The following is a 17,002-nucleotide window of genomic DNA, read 5'->3' as shown; positions in this document are numbered from 1 at the left end:
TTTCAGGTGCAGGTGTAGAATGCGGATATCGCACGCTAAACTGGTTCCAAGCGCGACATTATAAGCTAAAAGCTAGCTGTGTTGTGCTTTGGTGGAATACCGAAAACAAAAGACGTTCTGCAGCTACTTAGCTAGCATCAAGCTACTTACTCAAAGGTCCACCGGGTACAATTCCTTGCTCTTTGGCAGGTGGAGTGCTACTCTGCCGCTCGAAGTTACCCGGGTTGGAGAAATAATCCCTCAACCTCGGGAGCTCCCTGCCCGCCTCCAACAGTTCGGTGTGAAACTCCAGGGCCGTGAGGACGTACTGATCACGCAGTAGCTGAGCGGCGATGACATCCACCGACACCCGCGTCTCTGCGCCGCCGGCCATAGCGGTGGCAGACGCCGAAGACATCGAGATGCCCTCGCCGTTTGGGCTCGTTCGGTTGCTGGACAGCAGAGTCGGAGGCTCGGCGTCCACGGGCGTGGAGAAGGGATTGCCCGGAGGCGGCCCCGGCGCCCCGTCACTCGGGCTACGCTCTGTGTCAACTGTTTCGTTAGGTCGACGTTCACTCTCCTCTTCAGAATCACTCAGATTAAACGGGTTCACCGACGTCATGTTTGCACTGTATATATATATATATATATATATATATATATTTTTTTTTTTAGCTATCTAGGCTAAACTAATCAGCCCTGCTTCCTTAACGGATGTCAAGCTAGTTGGAAAAGGAATCTCGCGTTAACAGTAATCGGCAGGGTGTCACGTGACATTTGTTGACCGTTTCCCCACAGCAAAATTTGGAAAGACCACAATAAAAACGTTCAAGTGTGAAGTGTATTTTAATCAACTGCCTCCTTGTTTTTCCTTTTTCAAATCACATTATTTTGATTAAGCGCATTTTCATTCATACCCATCAATTCCGAACGTTGGGTTGGATTGGCGTCAGGCAACCGCGCCCACTTAAAGGGCCGGTAAACCTGCGACCTAAAAAAAACAAAACATTTTTACCCCTTACCAGTATAATTATAATAAAATTGCAACTGGGGGTAACCAGAAGGCTTTCCAGATGGCGAAGAAGCACCTTTACCCCATGACGTATGACAACAAAGGTTAAGGAAAGGTGGCATAAAGGTGAGGAGATAGTATTTTCCGAAAAAGCCTCATCTTTCTCGTGTTGACGTATCTTTTTTTGCTCGACGAAGCTATGACTGGCCAAATTAAATAAACTACAGTACCCACAATTCCTTTTCGCGCTGCAAACGTCAACGTCCGTGTTACAACAAGGAAGTGAATGGACAAGGTTTTAAACTAATCTTATTAGAAAAGACAGCTGGTTTTGTAAAAGCACGCATTTAAGGTCCAGAGCGATGTTGGTGCGTAACATGAAGCGGTTATCTTCTTGGGTCTTTGCAAATGCATTTGCGGTCAGTGACTAGCAAAATATAAACAAAATCAATTCACCAGACAAGTCGAACGAGTTGTGGCTTTGGACGCGTCTCACATTCATTCGTTCTTTTTATGATCGAGGACTTGTGAAGTTACGTGCAGGTAAGACGTGATAGTGGGCTTTCATTTGAAACTCTGATAGTGCATAAAAGTAGGATATAAATACATACATAAAATAGTCTTAAAAGGTCAGCTTTCGCATAAGCAGTCTATTAATACTGTACTTGGTGTGAATTGTCTCCTTTTCCATTTGAACTCACCTCCATCCTATATACTACAAATAGTATTTGTAAAACCCCTTCTTTATCCTTGCATTGCAGATTTCAAGTACTGTTGACGCTCACGGCTGAAAATGAGGATGATCACCTTTTTAGTGGTGGGACTGGCAGTCCATGTAGTATTCTTCTTGTCAATCTTTGATATCTACTTCACCTCTCCTTTGGTCCATGGCATGACGCCCATGGCCACACCTTTGGTTCCACCTGCCTCCAGACTGGTGCTGTTTGTGGCCGATGGCCTGAGAGCAGACAGCCTCTTCGCCCTTCTTCCTAATGGCTCAACTATGGCTCCTTATTTGAGGTTGGGAAAGAATGAAAAAAAAAACTAAACAAACCCCCAAAACTTTTGTGAGTGACTTTCTAAGTCTTTCTGCTATCTCCGCTAACAGGAGTGTGATTGAGGAGAGAGGTACCTGGGGTGTCTCCCACACGCACGTTCCCACCGAGTCTCGCCCTGGTCACGTTGCTCTCATTGCTGGCTTCTATGAGGATGTTAGTGCTGTTGCTAAAGGTGTGTAACACACAAGAAAAAAATGAAGTGAGGTATCATTTGGAAGTGACACCCATGAGTATTCGTAGCTAATGTTTTTGTGTGTCTGGGATCAGGTTGGAAGGAGAATCCTGTGGAGTTTGACTCTGTGTTTAATGAGAGCAGACATACTTGGTGCTGGGGCAGCCCTGATATTCTGCCCATGTTCGCTAAAGGTAGCACATGTACTCTCTGGAGGACCCCAAGTAGGATGTGCACAATACAGCGAGATCCAATACAAGAGCTGTATCTAGGCTCACTTTCCATTTATATGGTTAAACATTGATTCATTTACATGGATGTGTATAATTGCTCAGCATGGCCACAGTTTTTCCAAATATTTTGGTTACCTTATTCAGTTACATTAGAGGGGCACATTAGTGTCCTATACAAGTTTTAATATGCCTCACTCAGTAATATGATGCAATGAATGTCCCCCCCACTTATTTACAGGTGCAAGTGGAGACCATGTGGACACCTACACTTATCCAGCAGCAGAGGAGGACTTTGCCTCCACGGATGCTTCCAGGCTAGACAGCTGGGTGTTCACTCAAGTCAAAGTATGATAGTCGGTCCTCATGATATCCTCAAATGATTAATGATGAACATTTTCGCTGTTGTTTTCTTTCCTGGCAGCAGTAACGATGTGCGAAAATAATGTTGTCTGTGCCCTCTCTACCAGTCACTTTTTGAATCAGCAAAGTCAAACTCCACTTTGAACGCCAGGCTGCTTAAGGATAAGAATGTCTTCTTTCTGCATCTATTGGGAATTGACACAAATGGACATGCTCACAGACCAATGTCGCAGTCAGTTCTTGTTTTTTTTTCTTTATTAATAATTATACACTTCAAGTCTTTATAATATAATGCACTTTCTCATCAACTTTCTATTTGTCTTCCATGCAGGGAGTATCTCAACAATATTGGCCTAGTCGACTCTGGTGTATCTGAGCTAGAGTCTATAATTGAAGACTTCTTCAGCAATGATGGCAGAACAGCCTTTGTGTTCACTTCTGATCACGGCATGACCAATTGGGGTAGCCCATTTAAAATAAAAAATAAATAAAATAATCTACTCAGATGTCATGATTTAGTCCAAATGTGTGTGTCTGTAGGTTCCCATGGGGCTGGTCACCCCTCAGAGACGCTTACCCCTTTTGTGGCTTGGGGGGCTGGAGTACAGAGACCCCACAAAGTGACCGGAAATCAACTTTACAATGATGGCTACTTGCAAGGTACACTCATAAAACATTTTTAAGTGTTCACTATTTTGTGGAAGAGAAAAAAGAAAAGAATTGAGAATGTTTTATACTGTTTGAGTGGCCGGATACATCGTTTCCTGATTTCTCCCTTTACCCAGACTGGAAACTGGAGCACCTAAGAAGAGTTGATCTCAATCAGGCACGGTTCCTTCGTTTAATTAATTTATTGTGTTTTGGTCAAATCATATCGCTATGATGAAATAGCAGCTTGTAGTGGAGCGATGTTACAGTATGTCTAAAAGTTTGCTTTGTTTAAATTCTGCAGGCTGATATTGCTCCTCTCATGGCATCTCTAATTGGTGTACCCATTCCTGTCAACTCTGTTGTGAGTATTGCTACTCGACATCATACCACAGTCAAGTGTGAACGAAAAATGTATTTTGTACATAATTATCTTTTGAGGCTGCAGAACTTTGTTGGAGCTGAAAGATTGATATTCTTACGTTATGTTTGTGTGTCCTCAGGGTGTATTACCTCTCCTTTACCTGAACAACAGCGATCAGTTCAAAGCAGAGTGTATGTACACTAATGCTATTCAAATATTGGAACAGTTCAAGGTGAGGCAGCGTGCAGCTCTGCTGTTGATGACACGATTAGCATTTGTTTGCATCAAGAAAAACACTGTAATATTAGTAGAAACAGATCAATGAGACTGTTACTTGTTTTAGAAACACCAAAGGAGATGTATTGTTATTCAATTGTTTTATTTATATTTTCTTAGATGAAAATGAAGCAGAAAAAAGAGACAACATTGTCTTGTCTCTTTACCCCTTACGAGTAAGTACAATAATCTGGAGGTATTAACCTGAGCATTTCCTTTTAATTGCAATTATGGGCCTGCTGCGGGGCAGGGACTAACACTAAATATTGGCAGTGCGTAGCGTATGAAGATGCAGTCCACACGCTTTAACGTATCCCCTCAAATGAGGTGTCAAAAGATGTCTCTGCTGTGATTGGATCAGAATGATTTTTAAATGGCGACAAATGAATGGGGACAGACAAAATTACAGACAAACTTGTTTCCTCGTCTCAGTTTGTTGACACGCGTCCGCCCTTTATTTTGGTGTCAATCTTTTTTTTGCTGAAAATGCAAACTCGCCCCTCTGTGGCAATTAAAAGAGGGAGGAAAAAGCAGCGAAAATAGCCAATTTCAGTGAGTGATGACCAGTGTGTTATGTGTTTTGTCACAGTGTGTACGGTAATGGCTGCCGGAGTGGAGAGGCGCCACCTTGCTGCATGTTAGCATTGTGTCAATTCAGTTTAGAAATGTTTTGCAAGCACAGGGAGAAATTTAGAATGATGTATCTCAGTACTTTCTGAGCTCAGGTTGCCAGCTGATCAAATTTTTGCATCACAACTGTTAGCATTTTAGCTACAACTGTTAAAATTGGACCATTCTTTTGGTTGAGGCCAAAGTTTCAAATACCGGTAGTTCCACAAGGAAAACCCAACTTGTAATAAACCCTTCTCTAATGCGGGTTTCAGACTTACAACAGCAGGCCCATTCAAAATGTCCTTAGGAATTTTGTCATATCATTTTGTATCGTTCACCTATGAAAAATGAAATGAACATTATTCATCATCAAACTGTATATTTTTAAGTTTTCGTGAAGGTAACATGTTCTTTACGCAATATCGCAAAGATCTTTTCAAAATGGAATTTCATGCACAAGATCTATTGCTTTGTATTTGTTTATCAGACAGCTCACTGACCCTAAGCAAGCAGAATTTATTGAGAAAGCAAGAATACTGATTCAGCTGGAAAAGTATGACGATGCTGTGAGTATCATGGGAAAGAACCTGTTTACAGTCTATCGATTCTGTAAACTGGAAAAGGTCCACAGATGACAGTGTGTAGTACTCAGAAAGCTGACATCTTGCCAAAACTAGTTAAGTCTATCTTTTCATTCCTCTCCATTGTTCTTTGTCTAGATCTTGCTCTGCCAGGCCCTGATAGCTGATGCCCTTGAAGGCCTAGTTTACTACCACACCTACGACAGGTTTTTCTTGGGTTGCAGCGTGGTGCTGGGATTTGTAGGGTGGACCTCGTATGTTGTCCTGGTTATTCTGAAGACTCATGCAAGCCTTAACATGCATCCCGACATCCTCAAACAGGTTTCTTTCTATCCAGTTCAACTCGCTCACCAAATTTCGAAGTTACATGTATGGCGTCTGCATCCACAGAAACCCGATCACACCCTGGTGAGGTTGTGTGGGTGTGTCACAGTCGTGATCAGCATATTCCTGCTCATCCAAAGGAGTCCACTCACACACTACGTTTACTGCCTGCTGCCCGTGCCTGTGTGGTACTCTGTTCTTAAAGAGTGAGTGTCCTTTGAATAAGAACCTTGATGTAATTATCACGCTAAAACACATATTCACAGCCGTGGTCCCGAATATGTAAATGGGTCATTTTCAGAGAGGGATAAAGTGGTTCAGAAAATGGATGGGTGGAAACATAACACAGTAGTTACCCTAAAGTTAAAGGGTTAGATCCACTGGATCTATTTTGGCTTACAAATACATAGTCAAGCTTGGCTGGCTACATGAATATGTTAATTATACCATTGTAGGCTGTATACACTTATATGGCACATTGCTAGAATTAAAAAGGGCCATTGCTGTGTTTGTAATTGCCTCCCTTCCGTTGCAGAAATTCATCCTCGCATTCGTTTTCCAATTCAGGTCCAACACACTAACAGACTTGATTCACTCAGCTCCTTCCCTGCCGCTGTGGAAATGCTTTGGCTACTTTGCTCTGGTAGCATTCGGGATTGAACTGCTGGTAGGTGGTTTTTTTTTTTATGTAAACGTAAATGTCACGCTTCCAGCTCACCAATTGTGCCTCCACTGCCCCCAGGTGGTGAGTTTTTTCCATCGCGCCATGCTGACTGTGGGTCTGGCTGTCTTCTCACTCTGGCCAATGCTGTCAGGTCTTTTTGACAAGGCTAAGGTAGGATAGATAGTTATACAACTATCTGGTCATAATGTTATGGCTGTTGAGTGTAATTTCTTTGTGTGAGCTCTGTCTGATCTTTATGGCTTTGTAGTGCCACTCGGTGAACTGGTTTGTGGGCTGCCTCTGTTTGGCTGCTTTCCCCCTAATGCCTGTTGTGGGAAGGGAGCCTAACATACATCTGGTGTGAGTGTATTCAACTATATCTACCGTAATAAAATGTATTGTTGAGTCAATATCTCTCTGATAAGAATGCAAGTGATGCAGTAACCTATTTATTTTTTCAGGATTTGTGCAGGTCTTCTCACTCTCTTTATATCAGCCTGTTTTCTCTGGCCGTCACGGAACAGGACATCACTCCACCTTAGTGATAAACAGCAGTTTGTCGTACAGGTAATGATGTTCTGTGCGTTAATGCACTTAGCCAAAGTGAGGTAAACTGTTATGGGTGTCATTGAGCAGTTGCTGCATGTGGCAGTGTGTGCGTACGTGCCATTCCTCACACACTCCAGCCTAGAGCAGAAACAGGGTCTGCCTCTTCTCAATCAGATGATCAGTTGGGTCACATTAGGTAGGTGGCGTATGAGTGAGTGCACACATTTGCGCTGGTTTTCCGACATTAACGAGACGCATACCATTCTGCTTTCTTTAGCCTCTTCCATACTTGTTCCATTGATGAGCTCTACACGCCTGTTTCACCGGCTTCTCAGCATATTTCTCTCGCTCACAGCCACGTACCTTCTGCTTAGCACTGGGTAAGATAGCATACACTGTCACACAATAAAGTTAGCTAAATGTATTGGGATACAGTACCTGAATATTTGTGTCAACCAGAAAAATAAAATTAGATGGGGTTCAGGGATCTGGAGTTTATTCCACGCTCTGTACGCACTCTGCTGGACCAGAAAGCTTTCATCCATATATTGGAAATCTTATGTGCATAAACCATCACATGACGTGCATAATTTCTCACCCAGGACCGAGGCCTTGTTCCCGCCTGTGTTATCTTGGTTGATGTTTGTGTGGATCAACATTGAACAGGAAGCCATGATCGCTGAGGGCGTTTCTGGAAGGCAAGAGGTATAAATACTGTCTCCTCGGACACAACACAATAGTTGTGTAAGAGATTGGTTAAGGTCACATTTACAAATGATATATTTAATACAACTTGTAGTGCATTTACTGCAAATTCCAAAATTAGTATGCACAGACAGTCTAACTTGTCTAGGCTGATACACAAGTAATTCATTTTTTTGGCATGTCATTACTCGCATTGAGACCTCTGAGGTAAATGGAAATGTTTCCACATATTTTGATTGCACTTAAATTTGGAAGATTAGAACTTAATAGTGACAAAAATACAAGCAAATATGTATGAAAGCTAAAATGTGTGAACAAATGTCTGTCTTCCAGCTCTCCACTATTGATTTCTCTGCTAACATTGACATCTCCAGAATTCGTCAGCTCAAGTTAGAAGACATCCGGCGATCATATTTCTTTGTATCCTGAATGTTATTTGCAAAAGTGTAGCAAAGGCAAAGAATACAACAACAACTACCACGTTGCTGTCCTTGACCTTGTATTTTTCTCAGGTTTTTTTCATAATAACAGCTTTTTTCGGCACAGGGAACATAGCCTCTATTAACAGGTATGAACAGTATGTGTTTTAATTGAGGGAATGGGATCTCGAATATTGTCTCACTTATGAGCCAATAAGGAAAGCACCACACCAAAATAATGAACACATTGTTTTAATTTGTGCCTATCTCATAGGCTAAAGTCAACATTGATAAAACTCTTGTATTGGATGTCATTAAATTATGATGGTGTATGTAAATGTCATGACCATTTTACAGTATAAATGAATATAAAAGACAGATATATTATTTCACGTATACCAGTTTGTTTAAAAGAAGTGCTTTTCACACTAAATTTGTAATTATTTGTCTGAACTCTTTCTATCTTTCTTCTCTTTTAGTTTTGACCCGGCATCCGTTTATTGTTTCCTCACAGTCTTCAACCCCTTCATCATGGGAGGGTTAATGATGTGGAAGGTGGAGTACAGATGCAGGAACATTTGAACTTGCTCTCCACCACTAAGGAAATACAGTACTATGTTGCACTTTTTGTCTTTTAGGTCATCATTCCATTCATAATCGTAATGTGCACATTTGAGACCATCCAAGTGACATCACAGCTCTCATCCAGAAGGTAAGTATTCAATTATTTTAACCACAACACCCACTCTTGGCATTTTACTTTTTAAAATCACACGTAATATAGTAATCTTCTCAATCTGCAGCTTATTTCTGATCGTCTTGGTCATCTCTGACGTGATGGCTCTGGTAAAGCCTTAGATTTACAATCTGACGTACTGTAGATGAATGTACCTTTTTGTGAGGTAAACCTTTTATTCTCCACAGCACTTTTTCTTCCTAGTGCAGGATTATGGCACCTGGTTGGACATTGGCACAAGGTAAAGTGACTCATTAAGTAATGTATAGCTAATGTCCACTGAACTCTTCCTCGGGTATCAAATGCTGTTTCAAAAATTCTGCCTTTACGACTATGACCGTGATCTATTTTGGTTGACACTTTCAGTGAGGAATTATTGCAACATGTTTGTAATTATAGTTGTAATGCGCAGCGGTCTAGTGATGGCTGCCATAGGGCCCTCTATAAATACGAAAATCCTGCATATACTGTCCTGACACAGGTTAAAACTTGTTGTCTGTTTGTCTTGCACAGCATCAGCCACTATGTGATCGTGATGTCAATGACCATCTTCCTGATGTTGCTCAGTGTCGTCACACACATCCTCACCTCGCAAAGACTCGTTCTTTGGCGGAGACGCAAGATGCACTTCCCCTGAATAAGCAACAGCACACCACAAACTATTTGAACGAAACATTCAGTATTTATAGGATTGTATTTTCTTATATTTGAATGCGTTATGTGATTTATATAAAAATGTTTAAATATCTCGTATATTTAATGACAATGTATTATGCTATAGAAGTATCAGCTTTGATCAAATTGTAATTGTAAGAAATATAGTAGACAAAGTAAAGGTGAAAATGTCATGGAATGACATTGGCATTGTTAAGAATTAGAAAAGCTGTAAGAAAATGTCAATGGCACTGTAACGCTGATTATGATAGACATCTCCATTAGAAAGTTGATACAGTTATTATCAAACTAATGTTTGTGTTTGCCTCAGCTGTATTATATTATAGTAGAATCACGACGACTGGATTCCTTCCTTAATGACGACGCATGATCAAAGCAGGCCTATTGCACAAATCTATGTTTTGCACTAAAGTGTATTTTTAGTTTTTTTGCATTAACAATTGTTCATCTGATAAATATTACTTGAATAGCTCTGTGCATTAAGTAAGTGTTTGTTTTTTTTAGGCAAACAACTAATGTATCATTGTTTTGAAGGGTTTTGTTGTTTTATATTTGTATGGTTTTAATGCTTGATGTGTTTGAATAAAACTGATGGAATTAAAGTTGTAGATGTTTGTAATCATCCATCCAACCATGTTCTATACTGTGTATCATGTTGAGTCACAGAGAGCTGGAGCCTTGTCTTTGAACCATTACCCCACCAGTGACGCTAAATGTCATGAAGGCAATTAAAAAATGTGAAATTATACTGTACACCCACCATCCACAACATTAGGTACAATTGCACATTCTAAAGTTGCTTAGAAAAATAAGGCAGCAGGTGGAAGAAGTAAATATGGCTTGATTACAAATGCAACATACGTAAGTGGCACTCCTGCCAACTAATATTGAACACAAAAACATTTAACGTTTGAACTGATGAACATTGGTTTTTTTGTCAATATTCTCTCATTTTTAATTTGATGCCTGCAACACGTTCCCAAAAAGCTGGGACAGAGGCAACAAAAGACTAAGAAAGTTGAGGAATGCTAAAAAAAATAAATAAATTACCCGTTTGGAACATTCCACAGGTGAACAGGTTAATTGGAAACAGGTAAGTGTCATGATTGGGTATGAAAGGAGCATCCCTCAAAGGCTCAGTTGTACACAAGCAAGGATGGTGGGGTTCACCATTTTGTGAACAGCTGCGTGAGCAAATAGTTCAACAGTTTAAGATCACATTTCTCAACCTACAATTGCAAGGTATTTGTGATTTCATCGTCCGAGGTCTATAATATAATCAAAAGATTCAGAGAATCTGGAGAAATCCGTGCACGTAAGTGGCAAGTCTAAAAACCAAAATGGAGTGACAGTGACCTTCGATTTCTCAGGCGGCACTGCATTAAAAAAAAACACCTTTATTGTGTAAAGGATATTGCCATGTGGGCTCAGGAACACTTCAGAAAACCATTGTCAGTTAACATTTCATCGCTACATCTACAAATGCAAGTTAAAATTACCATTCAAACCGAAAGCCATATACAGTGGCAACAACATCCAGTAACGCAGCCGGCTTCTCCGGGCTCATCTGGGATGGACTGATGCAAAGTGGAAAAGTGTGCTGTGGTCTGGCGAGTCCACATTTCAAATTGTTTTTGGAAGTCATGGACAAAAGAGGAAAAGAACCAGCAGCAAGTTCAAAATCTGTGATGGTAAGTGCCCATGGTATGGGTAACTTGCACATCTGTGACGGCACCATTAATGCTGAAAGGTACATATGCTGCCATCCAAGCAATGTCTTTTTCAAGAACGTCCCTGCTTATTTAAGCAAGCCAATGTCACATTTTAGCCTGTTAGCAGTCCAGACCTGTCTCCGTTGGAATTGGGGTTTCTAGAAAGAGGACAGTTCATTTTTTGAAGAGTAAAACAGGCAGCATATGTCAATGATGTCAAACTGTTTTTTTCCACTCAGGCACACAATCGTTAATGTTTGAATCACCTTATCTTGTCTATGTAGGTTTTATTTCTGCCACACTAAAACAGTACACGTACGGTATAATGAAAACATGGCTCTGTTGTCATGGACACATGAATGAGTTACTGAGTTACTTTGAGTGGCCACACCTGAAAATAATTGTGGAAAACACTCTTTCCCTTTGAATGAACCAAAGTGAGAAAACATCATTTAACTCATGAACAATTTAATGAGACCTAATATGAGCTGTAGCAAATGTTCTGCCTTTACAAATATGTTTGGTGTTCATTGACACTGGCAGAGAGGTGACCCTAGTGAGGATAAGCGGTACAGAAAATGGATGGATGTTAAGTACAGTGGTGTCAACTTCATTGCGCAAGACTGGGAATAAGTTCTCTAACACTAGTTGTTACAATGTGTGCCTTGCTTACTGATTATTGGACTGGGCTGTCAGTCATCTTGCCACATCTCTCACTTCTCTTTTGTCTCACTTCCTAAAATAACCACTGTTGACTTTAGCTCTGACTTCTTATAATTGATTTAAAGTAATTTCTTTGAGATGAATGTCCACATAAAGAATGATAAAAAGCGCATACTGTATTATACATGTGTTTTTTTTTTTTTTTTTTGGTCCGTCAGTTGCTGATCATGTGACAAAATAAAATGTGCTGATTTAGATAATACAGTCCAGTTTACAGTACTCCCAGGAAATGATAGCTCAAACTATACGTGACATTGTGCTGGTCGTGAGGAGGAAGCTGTCAGTTCTTGCGGTTTGATTGCATTGGACGAAATTACCTACTTACACGCACGCACGCATGTACTCTCTCTCTCTCTCTCTCTCTCTCTCTCTCTCTCTCTCTCTCTCTCTCTCTCTGTCTCTCTTCTCTCTCGCCAAACTCACCCTCAGCACCAAAGAGAAAACACTCCTTCATCGGGCTCATAACGCAAAGCGAGTTAATTAATTTCATAATCTTCTCAGTATAGGTTCACAGACAATCACTCTTGTATCTAAGCAGCAAAGGAACAAACACGGAGACCTCATGTGCTTTAACCCCTGATGGACCAAAAGGTATAGTTCTGATTTTAATCACATCCTCTGTATAGTACTCATAATTCTGTACAGAAATGTGCTTTTGGGAACACAAATGAATTAAGTGCAGGCAGGATGTTGATTCAGTGAGACTACATGAAGTGCATGGCGTCCTACTAAAGCTTGTTTTTCCTTCCTTTTAGTTGCAGTGATAAAATTATAAAATTGTAAATGCAGTAAACACATGATACACTGAAATCATGGACTGTAAAAGCTAGATGGTGAGTGTAAGTAAATACTGATGCCAAGCACTAATTGTTTGTTCTGTGCATTTCTTTTCTTGTTAATTTTCAGTATTACAAAAAAAAAACACAACGCAACTGTATCTGGATAAACATGCAGGTAAAAAGTGGTGTGCAGGAGGGGAGGGCGAACGGGGTGGTGGACCTGGGGGAGCATCTAAACGCGCTTTGGCATTTGACAAAATTTCCTTGATAAATTACTGCAACAATCGATAAACTGTCTTTCTTTTTTTTTTTTTATTGTATTTTGAATAGGCTGAGAAAATTTCTCTCTGATTGTTCTGCACTCCTGTTTTGTTGCCAGTGTTGTATTGAGCAAAATGGCCGGATGATTAATCAATAATCAGTCCCACACACTCAACCAAATTCTTAACAATTTATCAAATGTTACATACATCGTTATTGAAAATGAAGGTAGAGTACACGCTACTGATTGCAGATATTTCTACAGAAATACTTTTTTTTTTTTTTTTCACTTTTAATAACACCTCAGCCTTGGCGGATGTCTATGTGATACTGAGTGCTATTCCAGTTATACGTCTTGTACTTCACTGCTACATTTATAACAGAATCAAATGTTCCCAGCATCCACTGATTTCCCTTCCATCACCTCTCAGATGGCCTCAAAACCAACGCTCACCACTCCATCTGTAATCCTAACCCCCACACTGACCACAGTCCCCCAAAATGAAAGCACGAAGCTGCCAGAGGAAGAGGAGTACCACACGCTCCTGCTCGTCGTCTACACGGCGGTTCTGCTCATCGGCAGCACCAGCCTGAGTGTCACGTTGCGCGTAATGAAGTCCAGGACATCATCCACCACCTCCATCGCTGTTCTCAACCTCATCTTCGCGCACTTTCTTTTCCTTCTCACTGTGCCCTTCAGGATCTATTATCACGCGGCTCAGGAATGGAGCCTCGGCCTGGGCTGGTGCCGAGTGGTCAGCAGCATGGTCCACATCCACATGTACATGTCTTTTGGCCTCTATGTTGTCATCATCATCACACGCCTCCTGGTGTTTTACCACAAGGCTAAGCATTTGGAGTCTTCACCGGGGATTTACGCGCAAGCTGCTAGTGTCGGGCTGTGGATGATTGTGCTTGTCATTGTCACTTGCATAATCTATTTTTCCTACGGCCAAAAAAATGGTAAAGGTAATACCTTGGACCATCAATGCTTTAGATTTGCCAACAACATAAAATCCACTGCCAGGGTGATCAACTACATCATTAGTACGTTGTTTATAACAGTAGCCATTGTGCTGACCGGCCTCCAAGCCAATGTCCTGTGGCTTTTATACAGGAAACATCACCAGCGGTGCACGTCACAACAGGACTTTGGGGCTCAGCGAAAGAGTCTGTCCTTCGCCGTCATCATGGTGGTGTGCTTCATCCCATACCACATATTCCGACTGTATTACTTGGAACACCACGAACTGCAGAATCTCAATGAGGTGTTTCTGAGCTTGACCACCTTGAACTGCGTGGACACGCTCACCCTCTTGGGAAGGAGGACATGCTCCTTGTGCGTCCCAGGAAAGGCGATTTAATCAGCATGCCCAATGACTCTTTTGTATTGTGAAAAATCTTACACCACCCCGGACTTTGTTCATTAATTAGAGATGCATTCCATTTAGGTTTAACATTTTACAAGTCTTCACCTCAGAAATTGATGAGTAGGCCTACATCATCATGTGCAATGACATGTGAGAGAATTTGTGAGGCTAAGTGAGCATTTAAAGGATTAACTCTACTGTATTCAATGTTTTACTGTACACACATATCAATATTTACCATTTTCGACAGCTTGAAAATGTGAGCAGACGCACCAATGACAAGAACAAATTTGCCGTGCGTGTTCTTACTGCTTTTATAGTATGCGGGGTACTTGAAATGATCAGCACAGCCCGCCACATGCATAAGGATATCTCTGGAGAGTAACACATTAAGCATTTCCGGTGGAAAGGAAGCGTGCCAGTGCTATGAGACGAGCGCTGAAGCTACCTCATTGAGCATTTAACACAATTTCTACAATGTCTGCCTTCGTGTGCCAGACACAGGTAAACTAGCTAAGTTTGCTTTACATAGGCGTGTTACTAAATTTTTCAAGTATGTTCTTGTGTGCACAAGCAGGGCACCACCCAAATGTTCCTCTTTTGAGTGTATACAACACCATTGAAGTTATATATGAAGTTTGATGACCGCTCAAATATGATTGGCGAGAGCACTTTGACACATCCACATCTTCAAAATGGGTCCGCCGTTAATCTCCTCGAGTTGGCGAAGGAACAAAATCACACGGAGCCACGTCGGGTGGGTAGGGAGATTGCGCCAGTTAATTGTGACTCAGCAATATTGTATGACGTGACTCGACTCGCTTGAAATTTGGTAGCGGCTCGACTTTTTTTTCCCCCCCAGTAACTTGGGACTTGTTTGAAACTTGAATGTTATGACTTGAGACTTGCACATATGTGACTTGCACGCACCTCTGGATTCAATACTAAAGTGTTGATACTTTTCAAGGTGAAAATTTGAAGGGATAGCTCCTTGAGCAAACATTGCGGTGTGTCTCTGCTGTAAGTTCAGTGTCAACTCGGTTTTGAGTTTCAACACGTTTCCCATGTTGTCATCATGAGTTTGCTTGGTTGACGGAAGTTATCACACCTCCTTACTCCAATATAAAATATATATATAAAACAAAAAACGCATAGTTGGCTCAGTAGAAGAAAGTTCCCTTACAATGACTTAAGTGACACTTTATTCCAACACTCAACACAACCAGTTACTCCGGGATTTGGGTGCCAGTTTCAGGTGAATTCCTGATTGGCTCTGTTTCACATCACAATTACAGAGTCCTTGAGTTGCAGTTAAACCACACACATAAGAATTTGCGATCGTAAATAGTGAACAGGTTTAACATTGAGGAAAAAAATCAATCTTTACACACCTCAGGATAACTTTGTGGACTTTTATTCCAAGGGAGGGAAAATCCCCAAATTTGGCAAAATTGACATTAGGAATGTACTCCGCTTTAGCTTTTTGTTTTTGTGACACTACCACAGAAGGGAAAGAGTGATAGCAAAGAAAGGAAAAAAGTGTTGATGATGATGACAGTACTGGATTTTTTTTTTTTTTTTTTGGGGGGGTGGCAAAAATTAAATATGCGGCACGGTGGCCGACTGGTTAGAGCGTCAGCCTCACAGTTCTGAGGACCCGGGTTCAATTCCCGGTCCCGCCTGTGTGGAGTTTGCATGTTCTCCCCGTGCCTGCGTGGGTTTTCTCCGGGCACTCCGGTTTCCTCCCACATCCCAAAAACATGCATTGATTGGAGACTCTAAAAATTGCCCGTAGGTGTAACTGTGAGTGCGAATGGTTGTTTGTTTGTATGTGCCCTGCGATTGGCTGGCAACCAGTTCAGAGTGTACCCCGCCTCCTGCCCGATGACAGCTGGGATAGGCTCCAGCACGCCCGCGACCCTAGTGAGGAGAAGCGGCTCAGAAAATGGATGGATGGAAATTAAATACTACATAGCAGAAAGCATGTTGGCTTATGACTAGCATGCAAATCAACAGAGAAGCCAACAAAGTAAAGTTGTTCCTGAAACAATAAGCAACCGCTAGGCTCTTGGTGTCCTTTTTATTGGTTTGACTATACAGTGGCTAACCTCTACCTACACTTGTATGACTGGTTATGAATGTTAAAAATCGCGTGACACTTAACGCTGGAGAAGAAAAGAGTTTGTTAATATTGAGTTAGTACAGAGAGAAGCCAGTGATGAAACATCCGTTATTGCGGTTCTCTTCTCTTGCCTCATGCATTGAAGCACTGTCTCATGTGCTGTAGCACTGTTTCATACAATGCCACTTATTTTTCATAATACCATTCAATTTTGATGGACTGTAATGATTATTTTTCATCTATCATCATATCAGAAACATAAATTTTTGCACAGAACTTTTACATGCATGATTGACAAAAAAGTCACCCGCATATAAAATCCAAATTTCTTTTTTTCCCCATAATGGCGCATTCTGCATTTCAGCTTCACCTCCTGTTTTACATTTGTGAAATTTCATTTTAAAGTTTCTCTGAATATACATTTAATCGTATTGTCTCACACTTGACTTTTGTATGCACAGCTAAGGAGCTTTGCCCTCTTGTTGAGAATAAGAAATACAGTAAATTATTACTTTGTCAACATTACTTTGTGAAACATTACCTCAACTCATCTTGGTTCTCTTACCTTGAAGGCCTCGCTTGACTTCCACGCATGCACACAAACACTCACACCTGGTGATCCCTCTTCTTTTAGATTTTATGGCGCTTGGGTTACTGTTTAACATCCC

General features: G+C 41.1%; 3 protein-coding genes across 13 annotated transcripts in view; 2 read left to right on the top strand and 1 right to left on the bottom strand.

Annotated features, from left to right (window-relative positions):
- relch (RAB11 binding and LisH domain, coiled-coil and HEAT repeat containing) overlaps positions 1–724 on the bottom strand; it is a 30,390-nt gene extending 29,666 nt beyond the window's left edge. For 2 of the 5 annotated variants that reach the window (XM_061757801.1, XM_061757804.1), the window contains exon 1: positions 151–714. In XM_061757801.1, the coding sequence (XP_061613785.1) occupies positions 151–601 (451 nt within the window). In that variant the 5' untranslated portion in view covers positions 602–714. Of the gene's footprint in view, positions 1–150 lie in introns of all 5 variants that reach the window. The other 3 variants (XM_061757802.1, XM_061757808.1, XM_061757805.1) reach the window with 2 other exon arrangements.
- Positions 725–1,035: 311 nt separating this feature from the next.
- On the top strand, positions 1,036–9,969 carry pign (phosphatidylinositol glycan anchor biosynthesis, class N). 5 transcript variants are annotated; one of them, XR_009785836.1, is made up of 29 exons: positions 1,037–1,534; positions 1,753–2,011; positions 2,100–2,221; positions 2,317–2,415; positions 2,693–2,799; positions 2,922–3,046; positions 3,146–3,276; positions 3,355–3,474; positions 3,600–3,640; positions 3,767–3,826; positions 3,966–4,058; positions 4,223–4,278; positions 5,202–5,280; positions 5,434–5,616; positions 5,686–5,825; positions 6,187–6,286; positions 6,362–6,454; positions 6,552–6,643; positions 6,745–6,850; positions 6,920–7,028; positions 7,110–7,212; positions 7,435–7,537; positions 7,871–7,957; positions 8,050–8,105; positions 8,436–8,511; positions 8,595–8,668; positions 8,741–8,802; positions 8,881–8,933; positions 9,206–9,292. XR_009785836.1 is itself a non-coding variant. In XM_061757810.1 (29 exons), exons 2-29 carry the CDS (start codon positions 1,785–1,787, stop codon positions 9,327–9,329), a joined length of 2,802 nt encoding a protein of 933 aa, XP_061613794.1. In that variant the 5' UTR covers positions 1,048–1,534; positions 1,753–1,784; the 3' UTR covers positions 9,330–9,969. The 5 variants fall into 5 exon arrangements, 4 of the variants coding, with proteins under 4 accessions (XP_061613796.1, XP_061613793.1, XP_061613795.1 ...); XM_061757810.1 differs by having other exon boundaries at positions 1,048–1,534; positions 8,760–8,802; positions 9,206–9,969; XM_061757809.1 differs by lacking the exon at positions 8,741–8,802 and having other exon boundaries at positions 1,045–1,534; positions 8,897–8,933; positions 9,206–9,969.
- A 2,257-nt stretch (positions 9,970–12,226) lies between these two features.
- LOC133470405 (probable G-protein coupled receptor 141) lies at positions 12,227–16,859 on the top strand. Of its 3 annotated transcripts, XM_061758771.1 has the most exons (3): positions 12,227–12,393; positions 12,709–12,756; positions 13,274–16,859. In XM_061758771.1, exons 1-3 carry the CDS (start codon positions 12,382–12,384, stop codon positions 14,204–14,206), a joined length of 993 nt encoding a protein of 330 aa, XP_061614755.1. In that variant the 5' UTR covers positions 12,227–12,381; the 3' UTR covers positions 14,207–16,859. The 3 variants fall into 3 exon arrangements, with proteins under 3 accessions (XP_061614755.1, XP_061614756.1, XP_061614757.1); XM_061758772.1 differs by lacking the exon at positions 12,709–12,756; XM_061758773.1 differs by lacking the exon at positions 12,709–12,756 and having other exon boundaries at positions 13,242–16,859.
- Positions 16,860–17,002: the final 143 nt, after the last annotated feature.

Source organism: Phyllopteryx taeniolatus, chromosome 20, assembly GCF_024500385.1.
Source record: "Phyllopteryx taeniolatus isolate TA_2022b chromosome 20, UOR_Ptae_1.2, whole genome shotgun sequence".
In the NCBI taxonomy this organism is placed as follows: domain Eukaryota; kingdom Metazoa; phylum Chordata; class Actinopteri; order Syngnathiformes; family Syngnathidae; genus Phyllopteryx; species Phyllopteryx taeniolatus.
The sequence above is the reverse complement of the archived record's forward strand: the minus strand, read 5'-3'. Positions and strand labels throughout refer to the sequence as shown.